The sequence below is a fragment of the Rattus norvegicus genome, chromosome 8 (genome assembly GCF_021556685.1).
Source record: "Rattus norvegicus strain SHRSP/BbbUtx chromosome 8, alternate assembly SHRSP_T2T, whole genome shotgun sequence".
In the NCBI taxonomy this organism is placed as follows: domain Eukaryota; kingdom Metazoa; phylum Chordata; class Mammalia; order Rodentia; family Muridae; genus Rattus; species Rattus norvegicus.
The window spans coordinates 121,978,839-121,994,959 of record NC_141541.1 but is presented as its reverse complement, the minus strand read 5'-3'; the positions used below and the strand labels follow the sequence as shown (position 1 = coordinate 121,994,959).

Genomic DNA, 16,121 nt, shown 5'->3' with positions numbered 1-16,121 from the left:
GGGCCGCGTGGGGCGCGCGTGCGTGTGAGCGCACAGAGACCGCGGCCCGGCCGGGCTGCGCACAGACGCGGAGTGTGTGGGGCGCGCGTGCGTACTTGGCACGCGTGCTTCCGCGGGCCGGGGGCCCCCGCACGAGGTGCAGCTGCGCGCCCGAGCCGACCGCGCCGCGGGGGAGGCTGCGCCTCGGCCGCCACGCAGGAGCTTCTGCCGGCGCGTCATGCGGCGGGGAGGCCGGCCGCGCGTCCCGGGACTAGGACTGTTGCGACTCCAGGACGTTTTCCCCTCCCTCCAGGAGACTCAATCCATTTAGCCCGAGGGCAAAAAAAAAAAAAAAAAAAAGCAACACAAGCAAGACTCGTCGGGACCAAATTGTTTTGCGCCGCGGGGACCGGATTCCACGGCGGACTTTGAGACTTGTGCAGGCGCTCGTTTTCTGCGGAGTAGCAGTGCAAACCCGCCCTGCCGAGGTGGCTCAGGGGTCGCCTCCACCGCGTCCTTGATGCGCTCTGCTGAGTGAGCCGCGCGCCCTCCTCCTCGCCGCACGCCCTCTGCCCTCCGGCCCGCCTGCAAATGGCTTCGTTCCCTGAGACCGACTTCCAGATCTGCCTGCTGTGCAAGGAGATGTGCGGCTCGCCCGCGCCTCTCTCCTCCAGCTCGTCCGCCTCTTCATCGTCCTCGCAGACGTCCACGTCGTCGGCGGGCGGCGGCGGCCCCGGGGCGGCGGCGCGGCGCCTGCACGTCCTGCCCTGCCTGCACGCCTTCTGCCGGCCGTGCCTCGAGGCGCACCGGCTCCCGGCTCCCGGTGGCGCCGGCCCCGCCGAGGCGCTGAAGCTGCGCTGTCCTGTGTGTGACCAGAAGGTGGTCCTGGCCGAGGCGGCAGGCATGGACGCGCTGCCGTCGTCCGCCTTCCTGCTCAGCAACCTGCTGGACGCCGTGGTGGCCACCGCCGACGAGCCGCCGCCCAAGAACGGGCGCGCGGGTGGCGGCCCCGGGGGCGCGGGCGGCCACAGCAATCACCGGCACCACGCGCACCACCCGGCCCAGCGCGCCGCCGCTCCAGCGCCGCAGCCGCCGCCCGGCCCGGCCGCTTCTCCAGGGTCGCTGTTGTTGCGCCGGCCGCACGGCTGCAGCTCCTGCGACGAGGGCAATGCTGCCTCGTCGCGCTGCCTCGACTGCCAGGAACACCTGTGCGACAACTGTGTCCGCGCGCACCAGCGCGTACGCCTCACCAAGGACCACTACATCGAGCGCGGCCCGCCGGGGCCTGCGGCCGCCTCCGCGGCGCAGCAGCTGGGGCTCGGGCCGCCCTTCGCAGGCGCGCCCTTCTCCATCCTCTCGGTGTTCCCGGAGCGCCTCGGCTTCTGCCAACACCACGACGACGAGGTGAGTGCGCGTGGGGCGCGTGCGAGGGGAAAGGGACTTTTTTGGGGGACTTTTAATCGCCACCCTCACCCCACCCCCCTAAGTTCCTTGGAGAACCAGGACTTGACTGTTTACTTCTCTGCTAGTCCGAAGAATCCCAAAGCACGAGATTCCCTCCTTTTTTGTTTCATTTGTTTCTTTTTAGTGGTGAGGTTCGAACCCAGGGCTTATGCTATCCAAGTTTGCCCAGGAAATGGACTCCCAGACCGCGGATCTCACTTTTCTTTTTTCATTTATTTATTTATACTCGTGTGTGTGTGTGTGTGGGGGGGTGTATGTGTAGGTCAGAGGATAATTTTCAGGAGAATGCTCTTCTCACCAAGTGGGACCCGGGACCCCCAAATCAGGTCTTTCAGGTTTTATGGCAAATGCTCCTTGACCAATAAGTCATCTCACCAGCCAAACTTCATTAACTAATACTTTTTCTCCTGTGCGATAAAATGTGCAATGGGTTTATCTTGCTAGGCACGAGTTGCGAGGAGATAAGTGTGTTTGTGGATTCGTGGACTTCTTTTGTGTGGGCCCGCCAGAGGCCGCCCAACGTGCTTAGAGGGCTCTGGGGTGGGGAAGGGATGGTTGCAGTGCGGGGGTGGCTCCCCACGTGCGTGCCGGGCCGGACGACTTGATTTTTGTTGTCAGCTGCACAGGTTGGCATTTATCGCGTTGTCTGCCAGGACGTCGGCAAGGGGTCCAGCCCGTGCCATTTTACTAACCAAGGAACCCCGTATTAAGTCCTTATTTCTGCTTCTACAATTGTCCTACACACTATGTAAAACGTGTTCTGGTCGGTAAGTGCCCACGTGCAGTGACCATGTGGCTCCTGGGGTTCCTTGAGAGAGAAGATAGAAGCCAGGTTGGGACCACCGCAGTTGGGTTCCTGTCGCTGTTCCCAAGCCGGCCCCATCTCCCATCCCGCGGGGACCCTGTGGCCACCCTGCAGCCACCCTGCATCATCCACAGGTTACTCTGCTTGCCTTGGAAAAACGGGGAGCCTCCCTCAGCTCGAACTCTGGGGGCAGTGCAGAATCTGACGGCAGCACTGCCGCCCTCGGACCTGATTATCCCTCTGGGCATTATTTTCACTGTGGTATTGGACCACCTTCTGTTCCCGAGAACCCCACTGGAAGCTAGGGGAACAGGCTAGGCGGGACTACCCTTAGCCTTGATAGGTTAGGTAACCTCGTCTCAATCTGTAAGTGTAAATCTGAGACCCCTGTGCGTGTGCGGTGGCGTTCCTGTCGTTGGGAGGAAGGACAGCAGGGGACAAACACAATCCCTCGTGGCTAAGCGTGGGATTGCCCGCACCGCCGCAGCGGGGTCCACCTCCTAACGTGTTATTTGGGGAGGAGGGCGGAGTTATCCTCTGACGGCCTTAAATTGGCTGAGGTTGGGAAGAAAATTAATTTTAATGCTAAGAGAGTAGAGCTTTAAAAAAGGTTTCTTTTGAAGTGAAGTCGGTGACTCACTTCGGTTTTCAGCCCAGGGTTGACCCCCGTTTTCTCGGATTTGTGGTTGGATGTTTCTAGTATGTTCTTATATTACTTTTAAGAAACTCCCCAGAGCAGTAAGGTGGAGCCAGTCCACTTGGTCCTAATCTTAGGGTCAAATTGGAGGAGCCCCCTGTAACGGGGTTATTTTCCCTCCGCTGGGGGAGAGGAAGTGTTGAAATGTCATTTTTTAAAAAAAAATTTCTTTATTTTTTATTTTTTGGTTAGTTTTTAGTCAAAGATGCTCCAGTCTGCTGTAGGTGTTTGGTAAGGCTGATTTGAGAAAGGCCAACTCCCCGCGTGTTTATTTTGAGATAGGGTCTCTTTAGCCTAGGCTGGCTTGGAACTATGTAGCCCAGGTTGGCTGGTCTCTGGTCCAGTCATAATCCCTCAACTTCCCAAATGCTGAGATTACAGGCGTGAGCCACCACGACTGGCTCTACTTCAAAACAACATAAAAACATTTTGGAGTAAGCAGACAAAATGAGTTTCTCGATGGCCTCTTCCTACGAATACTTCATACCTCCTTATCACCTGCCGCTCTCCCCTCATAAATACATACCTGTGTTGGGGGTCTGAGGCCACGGCAGCTTTGTGGTTTTCCTTCACAGAGGTGGTCCTCCCTCTAACCTTCGGAGCTCCCCTCATCCCTACAGAGGCCACCTTGAGGGAAAGCGGGGTTTTTTCCTCCTCAGGGGATGGAAAGGGGCGATCCCTTTCTCTGCAGATGACACAGTTTCATTACTTGCCATGTGTGGTTTATTCACTGTAAATTATCCAGAGCATTTGAACCGTGTGCAAGAGGCTCTTTTTAACGGGGGTGGGGTGGGGCAACCCAGATGCCTTTAAAGCCCCTTTCTGCATGTGTGGTCAGGGAGGGAACCTCAGGTTTGTTGAGTGATTTTTCTCAGCTTTTCTCTACAGCAAGAAGCTTGGGAATTGTTAGGTTCTTAAGACCCACAAGCCTCCTTTTCCCTCTGATGGAACCGATCTTTATTGCTTCTGTCTGGGAAAAGAGTACCTGAGACTCTTGGGCCGGGTGATTGATAGGTGGGCTGCTGTCTTCACATTTTTGAGGGGCGTGATAGATGGACCTCTGTCTTAACCGTGGGTACAGAGCTTTCTCTCTTGGATTTCACTGTGCCATCCGGTGTTTAAAATATGTGACTATGTTACGTTAATCCTCAGCAGGGTGAAATGATTTGGGGTATCTTTTCCTTTTGGGGGAACTGATGGTGATGTGACTGGAGTCCCTTCCTTGCTTGTCACCCAACCTCTAGGGGAGAAAAATGTAGTTTCCCTGGGGAGGTGACCTATCTTTAGGTATCATGTGGAAACTGAGGCAAGATGTCTGAATATTTAACTGGTTTAAGTAAAAATTACAAGGACTGGAGCCCAACAATCAGGCTATTCCCTGCAATCTCAGGATGAGGCAGGAGCATGGCTAAGATTCTGAGACAAGCCTGGTCTACAAAGTGAGATCCTATTTCAAAAAACTGAAAAAAAAAACATTTAAGAAGGAAGCATTTGGGTTCCCATTAAAGGGAGAAACGCTTACTTGGGCTCTTGGCTAGTTTTGTGCCTAGAGAGCAAGTTGGTCCTGTGAGGCACTGTGTACCCTCAAGAAGAGGGAGAAGACTTCTGATTCTAGGGACAGGGGCCCCCATGACCACATACATAGTCTTGAAACCTTGTGGAAAGCTCAAGACTTGGGGGATTTTCCTGTCTCCCCAGTGGGTAGCTAGGATGTGTGAGCCCTTTGCTACTTTGGAAGCCGCCCTGGGAAGGAAATCAGTTGAGTGTCCCAGGACTTGGTTAAAATGGCAGGACTCTTGGGGACCTGCAGAACAGGTAGATGATGCTGTGTGGTGTGACAGACATTGTTCCTGGCTGTGGGGAGAGGCCTGCCTAGGATTTGGCAGGAAGAGGTTTTGAAGTTTTGGATGGAAGCTGGTGGGGTTGAAGGTATTGAGGAGGCTCACCCAGCCTGAAGCTGGGTTCTGGAAAGAGAGAATTCAAAACCAACCTAACTCAGAGTACGGAGTCCTGCTGGAGGGCTGTCTTTCTCCCAGAATCCTGATCTGGTTCAGGCCTCCCATCATTTTGAACAAGGTAATTTGCTGCCTAAAATAGTAATAATTGGTAAAGTTGGTTGTCTGAGTCTCTGTCTCTGATCCTAGAGTGAGCGTCACTGAGCCTGTATTCTGCATTGCTGTTGGTTTGTTTTGCGTTCTCAGGGGTGAAGCTGCTCTTGGCCGGCAAGGGACTCGGTGTCTCTTAAAACGTCATGTGTATTTTTTGTGTGAATTACAAAGCCCATGCAAGATGGTTTTAAAACCATACAATTTATTTTTCATTTATACATGAAGGTCAAAGTAGTGGTTTCTCGATACACCCTCCCCACCCTCATTTTGTTTTTAAGTCAGGACCTTCCTCCATATACCACCCTGGATTTTCCTCATCCTGATTCTCCTGCCTCACCAGGCCAAAGAGTTAAGAGATAGACTCTTGTCACAACCGAACTGACCAGAAAAATACTCTCCATTCTACTTTTTCCTGGAGGTTGTATTTATGGTAAACTTTGAATTTCTACCAAAAAAAAAAAAAAGGGATTTAAATAAGAAATCTCACTGGTGGGAGGGAGATGAAGTTCCCAGGTTACACACAGTGCTTGCACCTCCTCTGTGGGCCACAGAGCCAAACTTTTGACTATCCCGTATGTGATTACAGAGGCGACTGCCCGAGGTTTAGCAAGGAAATGCTTTCTTCCGTGAGTGTAAAAACATGGTGGACACTTGCTGACTGTTAAGCTTTTGTCAGTTGTTACCTGGGATAGTCCTCGAAGTGCACAGAGCAGGCCTTCAGCGTGGGGGGAGGGGGGAAGCCATACACCGGAGCACTCGGAGTCTGTGGTATCTTCCTGGTATGGGGACCCTTCTGTGTTTGCTTCTGAAATTATCTCAAGGAGGGGAGGGAAATCTGGAAATTGCATAGACTTGATGGTTGTTTATAAAGTTTGATTTTCAGTGTTTGGATTATGTATTTTTGGATATCGGTGAAGATGTTTTAAAGGGAAAAGGAAAGTTAACAGGCTTCTCTTTCTTTTATCAAGAACATATTCCCCCCCCCCAAGTTGAGTCCGGATAGAGAAATCTTGAAAGTGTTTGGAGACTAATGAAATTGCTAACCCTAACCGGGGCGTTCCCTTTTATTTTAGCTAGATAAATGCTACTTTTTAGGAGAGTCCCAGCCCTTCTTTCCGTAGTCCTGCCGTTTGTTAACCCCCCCCCCCCTTAAAATGGCCGCAAATTTCTCCGGAATGCCTGAGCCACTTGCTAAACCTAGCCTTTTGTCTTTTAAAACTCAACTTGGTTGTGGGAGTGGTAAATGTGGTGGAGTGGCTCACGTGGGGTTTGGTTTCTTTTAAGTTGGGGTGGAAGGCGTGTCGGTTTAATTTATTCGAGGTTCTGATTTGTTCTTCCCCTCCCGTTGGTTCTGCTTTTGTAGCCCCGGCTAGCTTCGAACTCAGCTTTTCCTGCCTCAGCCTCCCCAGTGGTGAGAGAGCTCGCTCTCTCGGGGCCCCTCGCTTGAGCTGTGCAGTTCTAAAAGATTTAAACCCCGCTGGCGGCTCAGGGTCACGTGGTGGTTCACTCGCCCTCGCTGTTTCTCCATCCAGTTCCAAACACAGGTCAAGGTTTATTGTAGCTGGGTTCGTTCCTAGCAAACAGTGCTGGAAGATCATCGAGACGAATTTAACCCCTTGTTGCAGTTTCAAAATATCCTTTCTTTACCCTCCACCTGAAACGCAAAGATGGCGCCCCAAAGGCTGTTCCGCCATCTCCGTTTTGAAAGACAAGCTAGGGGAGGATAGGATGAAGAGTTGCCATTGCCATCCACGCGGCCCGATGAAGACCCTCCACGGCCTTTCTGATTGGTTCCCTCAGCTTTCCGTCCCTCCATCCTCCCGTCCACCTGAGACCTGCTTGCTTGTGTCTCTGGGGGTTTGTGTGTGTGTCTTCCACTGTGGAAGGGTGAGTTACTTTAATCTTTGAGACCCAGGCCTCTCAGGGAGCCCAGCCAGCCCGAAGTCCTGCCTGGAACCCAGGTCCTCAGGAATTGCCAGATGCGAGTTACCACCTACCAGGCAGTCTCCCCAGCCCCTTTATTTGGTTTGAAACCAAATGGATTGACTGGCTCTGGGCTTGGGAGGGGCTTAGGCAAGGTGCTAGTTTATTTGCATCTGAAAGTGAATTAGCTTCCCTTCCTTGGGGTTAAACTTGGAAACTTGGATTTGTTTACTACTGGCTTTTTTTAAGGGGAGAGTGAACTGTTGTTTCTTGGACACACACCCCCCCCCCCAGTCTACTGAGTATTTTTGTGAGATCTATATTAAGTTGGCTTTTTTTTCCCCCCTTAAAGTAGATTTCTCAAGATTAGTTTTAGTTTATGCTCAGGTCAGCCCAGCCTATTGGCAGTCTCCCAGCAGAGATCACAGCTTAATTATCATATGGATCCCCACCTCCAAACCTCGAAGGTTCTGCCACCCAGATGGCTTTGGAGGAGGCTGCCTCTGAGGCTGGCTGTTCTCAGTGTTAGAAGTTGTGACTGGGTTGATTGGGGGGTTTTGTCTTAAATAGGTTCATTCTGCTAATTCTGAGTAGTTGCGTGTGCACGTGTTTGCTTTTTTTTTTTTTTTTTTTTGGTTCTTTTTTTCGGAGCTGGGGACCGAACCCAGGGCCTTGCGCTTCCTAGGCAAGCGCTCTACCACTGAGCTAACTCCCCAACCCCACGTGTTTGCTTTTTTGAGCGAGTGTCTCACTGCGTACATAACTTTGGCCGATTCCCCTCCTCTGCCTCCCGAGTGCTGGAATGAAAGATGTACACTACCAGGCTCAGCCCCTGCAATCTTTTTTTTTTTTTTTTTAGTTAGTTAGTTTTATGTGTGAGTATTTTGCCTGCGTGTACGTCCATGTACCACACGTTCCCGATGCTGGCGATGATTACAGGAGGATGCCTGTCTGCCTGGGACCGGAATTACAGGCGGTCGTGAGCTACCACGAGGTGGTGGGAGGAAGAGCTTGGAAGAGCTGAGCTCTCTAAAGCACCTCAAGTTAGCTTTTGATCGCAGTCATTTCCCCGTAAGCATTTTCTTGGGTAGCCAGTGTCAGCGGAAACAGTTTGAAGTAGAGACATATAGGAAGAAAAAGACTGAGGAGAAGGCTTTGCTTCCCCGTGTGTATCTTGGAATTTGAAGCATGAATCGGGGAGAGGCCCTGAGGTAGGGCAGTGGTAGCTCAAACCTTTAATCAGTCCCAGCCCTCCGGAGGCAGAAGCAGGCAGATCTCTCGAGTTCAAGGACAGCCAGGGCTACACAAAGAACCCTTCATCTTAGGGGACCCCCCAAAACAGATCAAGTTTCATATCTCACCCGTTGCTAGCTCCATTCTATAGTTAAGTCAGTTACAGGATGTTTGACTAGTTGCTTTCTAGCCATAACCATTTGCAGAGTTGAAAAAAAAATGTTTTCTGTGGCTCACCCTCAAGTTGTATGCCAGGCACCCCCTCCTGCAGCACACAACTGGCCTCTTGGTATCCACGCCTGTGTGTACGTATACATAATTAAAATTAGTTTTTCATTTGGGTACAGTGGCTCACGGACCGGGCCAGCTTAGTTATAGTCTGGAGTCTGGGACAGGAGGGATGGGCTAGGCTAGCCAGAAGCTCAGAATGCAAACAGCGCCCAGGATTCTGAACAAGTAAAACCCGGCTTGTTCTGTCTTCTCCCTTGGGAAGGCAAGTCCTCCAGCGAGCCACACAGCACCTCTGCCCTGAGTGGTGCCACCACATTTTTTTTCTTTTTTTTGGAGCTGGGGACCGAACCCAGGGCCTTGCACTTGCTAGGCAAGCGCTCTACCACTGAGCTAAATCCCCAACCCCGGTGCCACCACATTTTAACACGTGCAGTTTCATTCTGTGCCCTCTGGGATCCATGCCAAGACGGGGAGGGAGATGGGGTGTTGATTTAGAATCCATCCTTGGCTTCCAGCCAGTGTCTTGCCCAATGTATGCATAAGTGTGGGGTGATAAAGCCAGGCATAGTAAAGATAGATAATGCATCATTCTGTGCGTGTACGTAATGCATGGTGCACAGTGGAGGTCGGAGGACGACTTTATGGATGGAATTCCTTCTCTCATGGCTTGAGATGGGGTCGCACTGTGTAGTCCCTGCTGGCCTGTAGGGCAGGCCCTGCCCTGTAGGGCAGGCTGGTCTCAGACCCACCTACCTCTCTGCCTTCAGGGTGTGGGTAATCACACATGGACTGGGTTTCCTCTTCCCTTATTGGGGGGGTTAGCCTACTCACTCATCCTTTACATTAAGACATTGGTAGCCCAGGATAGCCTTGAGCTCAGTCATTTTGCCGTGATTGCAGGCGTGGTCCGCACCTCAGGTCCCGCTGGTGCTCCCTCTAAGACAGTATTTTTTGTCATTAAACCTGCAGCTGAGGCAGAGGGATTGAAAGTTCCCAGGCCGCGCTAGAAGGCTACAGAGCTTGCACGACTTGCTTTTGGGCCAGAAGTTTCTGGTTGATGACCGAAGTGATACTGGGAAGCGCTTTGGATGGCCTCTTAGTCACAGCCTGTGGGCTGGAGGGGAAAGGGAACAGGGCAGGAGGTCACAGCCTTCCCCGTGTGGCTGCTTTGTATGTGGTCTGTCACTGAAATCCAAGTGCTAAGAATCATGGTAGTGGGCAGGGTGGATGAGTTGGGCTGCAGGTCTTAGATTGGAGAATGGAGGCCGATGTGGGCGGAGTCCAGGAAGTGTGTTGTGATGGGGAGCTCCACCCCCTTTTGAACCCCCGTGGAGGGTATGAAGTTCCCCTTCCTGGAGCCTGGTGGGTTTGAATATATCAGCTAGGAGCCAGAGAGCTTTGTTTAGACCAGAGACTGGGCTTGGTGGCTTATGCTTGTCATTAGGAGAACTGCTGTAAATTCAAGCCCAAGGCAAGGCTACATAGGAAGATCCTGCCTAGAGAGGACCCGTCGGATGGCCAAATTGGTGGTCTGTGTCCACCAAGCCAGAAGCCCTGAGTTCAGCCCCCAGGATCCCACCTGGCAGAATGAGAAAACTTAACCCCTTGCAGGCTGTCATCTGTCCATGCATGCCTGGCCGTGGTTGCAGTCAGAGCAGACAGTGGAGAGCAGCTTCCCACCCAGGTAGAAAGGCGTGGGTAGATTCCCTCTAGCCGTCCTTACGTGGGTTCCCGTGGGCTGCTCAGTTTGTGCTGAGTGCCGCAGCTACTGGACCATGAACCCTGCTGGTAAGGCCCGGTAAAACATCGTTTGATCAGGGGAAGCGGAGTTTTTATTATTTCCTTGGTCTTTTTGAGACAGGGTTTCTCTGTAGACCAGGCTGCCCCAGAACTCAGAACAAACACAGACGAAGCCGGTCCCCCTCGCAAACGATTTTAACAGGCTGATTCTGTAATCTCATCTGGAGACTGGAATTTTCTCCTGGGCCCATGCACACGGAACCGACACACTCAGGCCAGGGCCTTGGGGACTCCCTCTGAGGGTCAGCAGCCTCTACCTCTAAACCCACTCACCTGAGGGAGAGCCTTTCTGATGACATCATTGTGTTTGTTGATAGTCCTTGCCTGATTGAAGGGCGGCTGGCAGCCTGAGTGCCGCCAGCCTGAGTGCCGAGGTTTGCCGGTGCTATGTGGGTGGCTGCCACGGGAAGACAGCGAGGAATGGGTCCCGTTCCAGTTGGCATTTGGTATTGCGTGTGATTAATTACAGACTTCAGATGGGAAGGAAGGCTAAGCACTGGTTGCAGGAAGGCACCCGACCTGGCACTCTCTTCCCCTCCTCATCTGTCTTTGAATGCCGCTCCGGCATCTGTCCCTCCAGAGAAATGATGACTAATGCCTGCCTGCCCGGGATTCCCTATTTGGATGGCTTCCCTTATTATAGATTTTTAGCATATTTTGGCAACACCTGTTCTCTGTAAAAACTGCTCTAGTCCCTCGGGTGTGGCTCAGGCATTTTACTCCCACCCAGCACTTGGAGGCAGGGGTAGGCAGATCTCACCGGGTCCTGCTAAGTTCTAGGACAGCCAGAGCTACATCGGGAGCCCCTGTTTTAAAAATCAAACAGCAAAAGCGAACTACCCCCACTGTCCAGCTAGCTTCTGGATCTTTTCATTGGATGCTGTGAGGGGGATTTCTGAGTGTTTTAAGTTTACGGGCGTTATGCTCGAGTGCACGAGTTTGCCCACAGAGGTCAGAAGAGGACTGGCGTCACAGGCAGTTGTGAGCTGCCATCTGGGTGCTGGGAATCAGTGAGAGAAAAGCTTGTCCTTTAACCTCTTGTCATTTTTGTTCAGACCCTTATTCCTAACTATTTCTCTATGAGCGTGTCTGTAGGTATGTGCATGCGAGGGAAGGTGCTCGCCACGAAGAGGCCAGACGAGGGCACACGAGTCCCCGGCCCGGCTTCTGAGCTGCCTGGTGTTAGTGGTACTTGCTCTTGTCTGTCTGTTTGTTGTTAGATTTTTGAGATGGGGTTTCTCTGTGCAGCAGTCCTAGTTGTCCTGGAGCCCTTCGTAGACCAGACTGGGTTCACAGAGATCTGCCTGCCTGTGTCTCCCAAGCGCTGGGATTAGGTGTTCACCGCTGTGCCTGCTCTTGGTGTTTTCTGTTGCTGTGGTGAACACCATGACCGACCAGAACCAATTTGGGAGAGCAGAGGGTTTATTTCCACTCACTGTACATGCTCTTAACCAGCTCTCCAGCCCTCAGCGTGGGCTCTGTCACTGAGGTGCTACACTGGGTTTCGGGGTGGGTTTCGTTTCTGTTTTAAGACTCTAGCTGGTCTATGTTGTGCAACCCAGGACGGCCTCATTCTTACAGAGTTGCCTTTCTTTCTTCAGCCTCCTGGTCTAGTCTTGCAGGCTGGAGTCACCACACTGGTTGCTACTTTATTTCCGATGTACTTGTTCCCGTTGGTATAGAGTCACCGTGAATGCAGGAGGATGGCTTGTTCATGCAAGCAAACACACGCCGAGTATGCCCCTTTCTCGCACACCTACCCTCTTCCCCACACTTCCTCTGCAGTCCCTTGTTTTGGGGCCATACATATATTTTCTCCTCATTTTTCTGACAGTACTAAGATTATTGTTTTATGTTCATGAATGTTTGCCTGTGCAGTGTCTGAGGAGTCTGAAGAGCTCCCTGGACACAGAAGACTCTGAGCCACCATGTGGGTGCTGGGAACCCGAACCCCGGTCCTTTGAACCTTGGATCGATCTCACTGGCCTAGCACCGGAGCTTTTCCCTCTTGGATGTGTGATGCGCACATTAGGTGTTTTTTTTGAGTTCTCATCATTTCCCTCCCTTCCAGAGAGCATCCAGTTGGCCTTGAATTCATGGGTGCTGGATTTTCCTGCTAACTCTTTAGGGGTGAGTGGAGAAGCCAAGCACCGTGTTTGCATTTATGACGCTCATCTCTTCAGGGACTCTGCCTGCTCCTAGGCCCATAGAACTTGCTGCTTGCCTGCTGCAGTGTGAAATCAGCTCTTTTTTTGGCTGCTTTGGTGACAGCGCAAGGCAGGAGCTTGGGGTGCGTTTTGTTCTAATAAGTGATCGATCTATCTATCTTTCTTTCTCTCTTTCTCTCTTTCTCTTTCTTTCTTTCTTTCCTTTCTTTCTTCTTTCTTTCTTTCCTTTCTTCTTTCTTTTCTTTTCTTTTCTTTCTTTTTTTTTGGAGCTGAGGACCGAACCCAGGGCCTTGCGCTTGCTAGGCAAGTGCTCTAGCCACTGAGCTAAATCCCCAACCCCTAAATGATGTTTCTTTAGTCACACTTGAGGATCTTCTAAAAACTGACCTTTGTTTATGGATTTCTCTTAGCCATTAGAATGCTATCTTTCTGAATCTGTCCAGCTCTTCAGTCTTTCTCTGCCCTTCCCCTTGTCTCTGCTCAGTTTACAGCCGGATGGGTGAAGGTAACAGCTATTCCTGTGGCCGCCTTGTTCCTGTTTGTGAAAGTCCTGGCTCCTCCTTGTCCTGATTCGACACACCCACCGTGTGCGAATGTGGTCTTTAGGTTGGTTGTCTGTAGGTTTCAGTCAGTTAGATGTAGTTTATGTGCATGAGAGTTTTGTTCATACATGTGTATATGTACGTGCATGTGTGCCAGGTTCCCGTGAGGTTTGGAGAGGGCATCAGGTGCCCCAGGGACTGCACAGTCCGATTTTCCTTCTTTAATTTTTTTTCTTTTATTAAAAACACGGGAGTCTAGTTTCTTCCCTACGGTCCTTGGGTACATAGAAAGTGAGTGCTAACCTGATTGGCTGTCTGGTCCTTTCTGTGAAAGGCTTGTGCGGCCCATGCATGGCCTTCACTCTGTCAGGCTGACAGGAATGTTTGGTCCTTTCCAGCCTCTCCTGGCCTGGTGTCATTCGTCCGTCCGTCTGTCTGTCCGTGCTCCCCCCCCCCACCAACTCAGAGACAGCCGCAGAAGAGGCACGAGATGCGAGGTGTTAGTAGGCCCATGCCTTGCTCTTGAGCTGCCCCTACCCCTAGCCCCATTCCCTCCTCCTCTGCCTGCTCAATGGAAGAAAAATGGCGAGTCCTGTTTTACCTCACACCTCCATGATTACCAGGAATGGCTGATGGGTGTAGCTTTCATACGGCCTGTTGCTCATATGGGTTTCATGTACTTCGGCCAGTTTCCTATTTTTGGAAATTGCGTTGTATTTATTTTTACATCACACGGAGGTCAGAGGACAGTTTGAGGGGGCTTGTTTTCTCCTTCTGCCTGTGTGTCTTGAGGGTCGTCAGGCTTTGCAGCGGACACCTCCACCTGTTGAGCCATCTGGAAGACCCAGTAAAATAGATTTCAGGGGAGGTGGTTTTTTTGAGAGAGGGATTTTCTTTGTGGTCTTGACTACCCTGGAACTCAACTCTGTAGACCAGGCTGGCCTTGAACTCAGAGATTCCCCCTGCCTCTGGCTCCCAGAGCACTGGAATTAAAAGCAAACCTTAACCAGTAAAATAATTTTGATAAGGAGAACGTCGAGGCTGGTCCCACCAAGTGGGTGGGTCTTAGTGGTCAAGTTGCCATGTCCTGCCTCAAGTGCAGGGTGTCTACCTGGAAGGCACTTAGTTTCCAAAGAAGACCCGAGTGCCTCTCCCCCAACCCCCTCCATTACAAACTTTTGCTGTTTCTGGGCCACTATGCAAATGGCCAGGGCACATTGTTTGCTACCGAGCAGATGCCCACTGGGAGGCCAATTCCTCAAGGACTGCCTGGAAAACGTGGAGGGGAAGTCCATCCCATCCATGCGATTCTCACTGAACTGCCTTGCCTGACTCCTTTTGGATGTTTAGAGAAAGACACAACAGAAAGAAGCAGAGTTACATTTTGGGAATCCTTGTATCTCCAGAACAGGGAAAGACAATTACCCAGCAGCACTTGGGGCATGTTATTACTAAAAGTGCTTTATACTTCTGGTAAATATTTTTAAAAAGTTAATCGAGCAGCCACACCGGCCGGATGGGTAGGTGGTAGAGAAGCTGAAAAGCCAGCTTTCCTGTGTTGTTAACAGAGGCAATCAGGCAGGGCAGGATAGCCAGGAGCTCCCTTTGATATTCACAACATATTTTCTTCAGGGGCAATCAGCCTGAGGTCAGTTATCTAGGCTGACAGCAAGTGTTTTTTGTTTGTTTGTTTTGTTATTTTCAGAAAATGTTGTGGGTGTTTTTTTTTTTTTTTTAAGCTTGTTAACGGTGTAGAGGATGAAAATGGGGGTTGGGTGGGTCAGGCAGACAGACAACTCTGCCATCTGAGACATTTCCCTAGCCCACATCAGGACAGTCTTCCCTTAGACCAGCTATTGTAAATGCCTTACAGAATGAATGGCCTTCCGCTGGTGATGAGGTCCCAGGGGAAGTGACCTGATCCCACCAGTTGGGAGCACATGACTCCCTGGTTTTTACTGTAGGCTGCAGGCTACTTCCTTCCTGAGGGGTCTAGAGCCCTCCTTCCTCACCCCAGAAGCCTAACTGTGGAGGGAGGCTCCCTCCACAGCCCTGTCAGGATGCAGAATGGACTTCAGCTTTAGTTTCCGTGTAATTCTTTCCTTCTGGGTAGTGGGACTTGAGTGTGTCGGACATGGGTGGGAGTTGGGCCACTTGACAGTCAGACATGGGGGAGCTGATGGGGGGGGTACCCAGGGAAGGAAAGAGCTAGCAGTGGTGCTCCCAAAAGACCTGGGAGCCTTTGAGTGATGGATCTTTGGAAATCTGGGCACTTAGAGCTCATCTCCATAGACTTTAGTTCAACCAGTGCCAAGTTAATTAGACTGGCTGCAGGAAGCTGTTGGGTTCCACTGAATATTTGCCTAATTAAGCTAATTAAGTTATTTGTGAGACCTCTCACAGGCTATCCCGGCACCCGTCGCGCAGCCCAAGTTCCTGAACTTGTAGCAGTCCTCCTCCCTCGTCCTTTTTAGAGCTGTGTAGTTAGTTGTTTTGCCTGCCAGGGTTGTCCTTTCTGCCCTCAGAAGGGAACCTTGTAGGTGTGCAACCCCCACGCCCTCCAGCCTAGGTGGCTCTGCTGTCTCTCTCCCCCACCATGTGATCACCCCTAGAGTCATCAGGCGGGGACAGAGGTGACCTCTCCTGCATTCTCAACTTCCGAAGAATCTCTGGTGGAATCTCTCTGAATCATCTCCTATGGCGACGGTGATGGAGCGCATGTTTGAACAACCCTACCTTCCCGGCTCAGTGGGGCAGGAGTGTTTGCCCTAGTTACCGCACCAGAGGAGCACAAAGGAGACCCTCGAGAAGCAGTTAATGATTAAATCCAGGGCTTTGGGCCTGTTTTCCTCCGAGATTGTTCCTTCCTGAACTTTGCTCCCCCACGCCCTGGGACTCACCCCACCCCAGCCAGCTTTGTAGACCTTGGTTTTGAGGTTCTCCTGGAGCCCAGCATCCAGAGGACAATGGGGCTCCCTGGTACCTCGCGCCCTGTTGTTTTTCTTGCTGACCTTCAGGCTCTGCTGTAGGAATTCCTCTCTGGGCTTTGTTCCCTGAAGGCTGGGAACAGCTGCCTCCAGCAGTGTGGGATGGGATGGCCTTGCTTTGTGTGGGTGACGTCACAGAAGCCTGCCCCTGCCCCTCAGGTGAGGGTATACCTGGCTGTGACTG

At 51.8% G+C, this 16,121-nt stretch overlaps 1 protein-coding gene and 1 long non-coding RNA gene across 3 annotated transcripts in view; one reads left to right on the top strand and one right to left on the bottom strand.

Moving 5' to 3' along the window:
- Positions 1-570: 570 nt before the first annotated feature.
- The window catches only part of Trim71 (tripartite motif containing 71), a 51,686-nt gene continuing 36,135 nt past the window's right edge, over positions 571-16,121 (top strand). Inside the window, exon 1 of the mRNA NM_001191801.1 lies at positions 571-1,383. Coding sequence (NP_001178730.1) covers positions 571-1,383 — 813 coding nt within the window. The remainder of the gene's footprint in view (positions 1,384-16,121) is intronic.
- On the bottom strand, positions 13,640-16,047 carry LOC120094278 (uncharacterized). Of its 2 annotated transcripts, none has more exons than XR_015627414.1 (2): positions 15,875-16,047; positions 13,640-13,785 (listed from the first exon to the last, which is right to left on the bottom strand). It is a non-coding gene; the product is annotated as an uncharacterized LOC120094278 (long non-coding RNA). The 2 variants fall into 2 exon arrangements; XR_015627415.1 differs by having other exon boundaries at positions 15,962-16,047.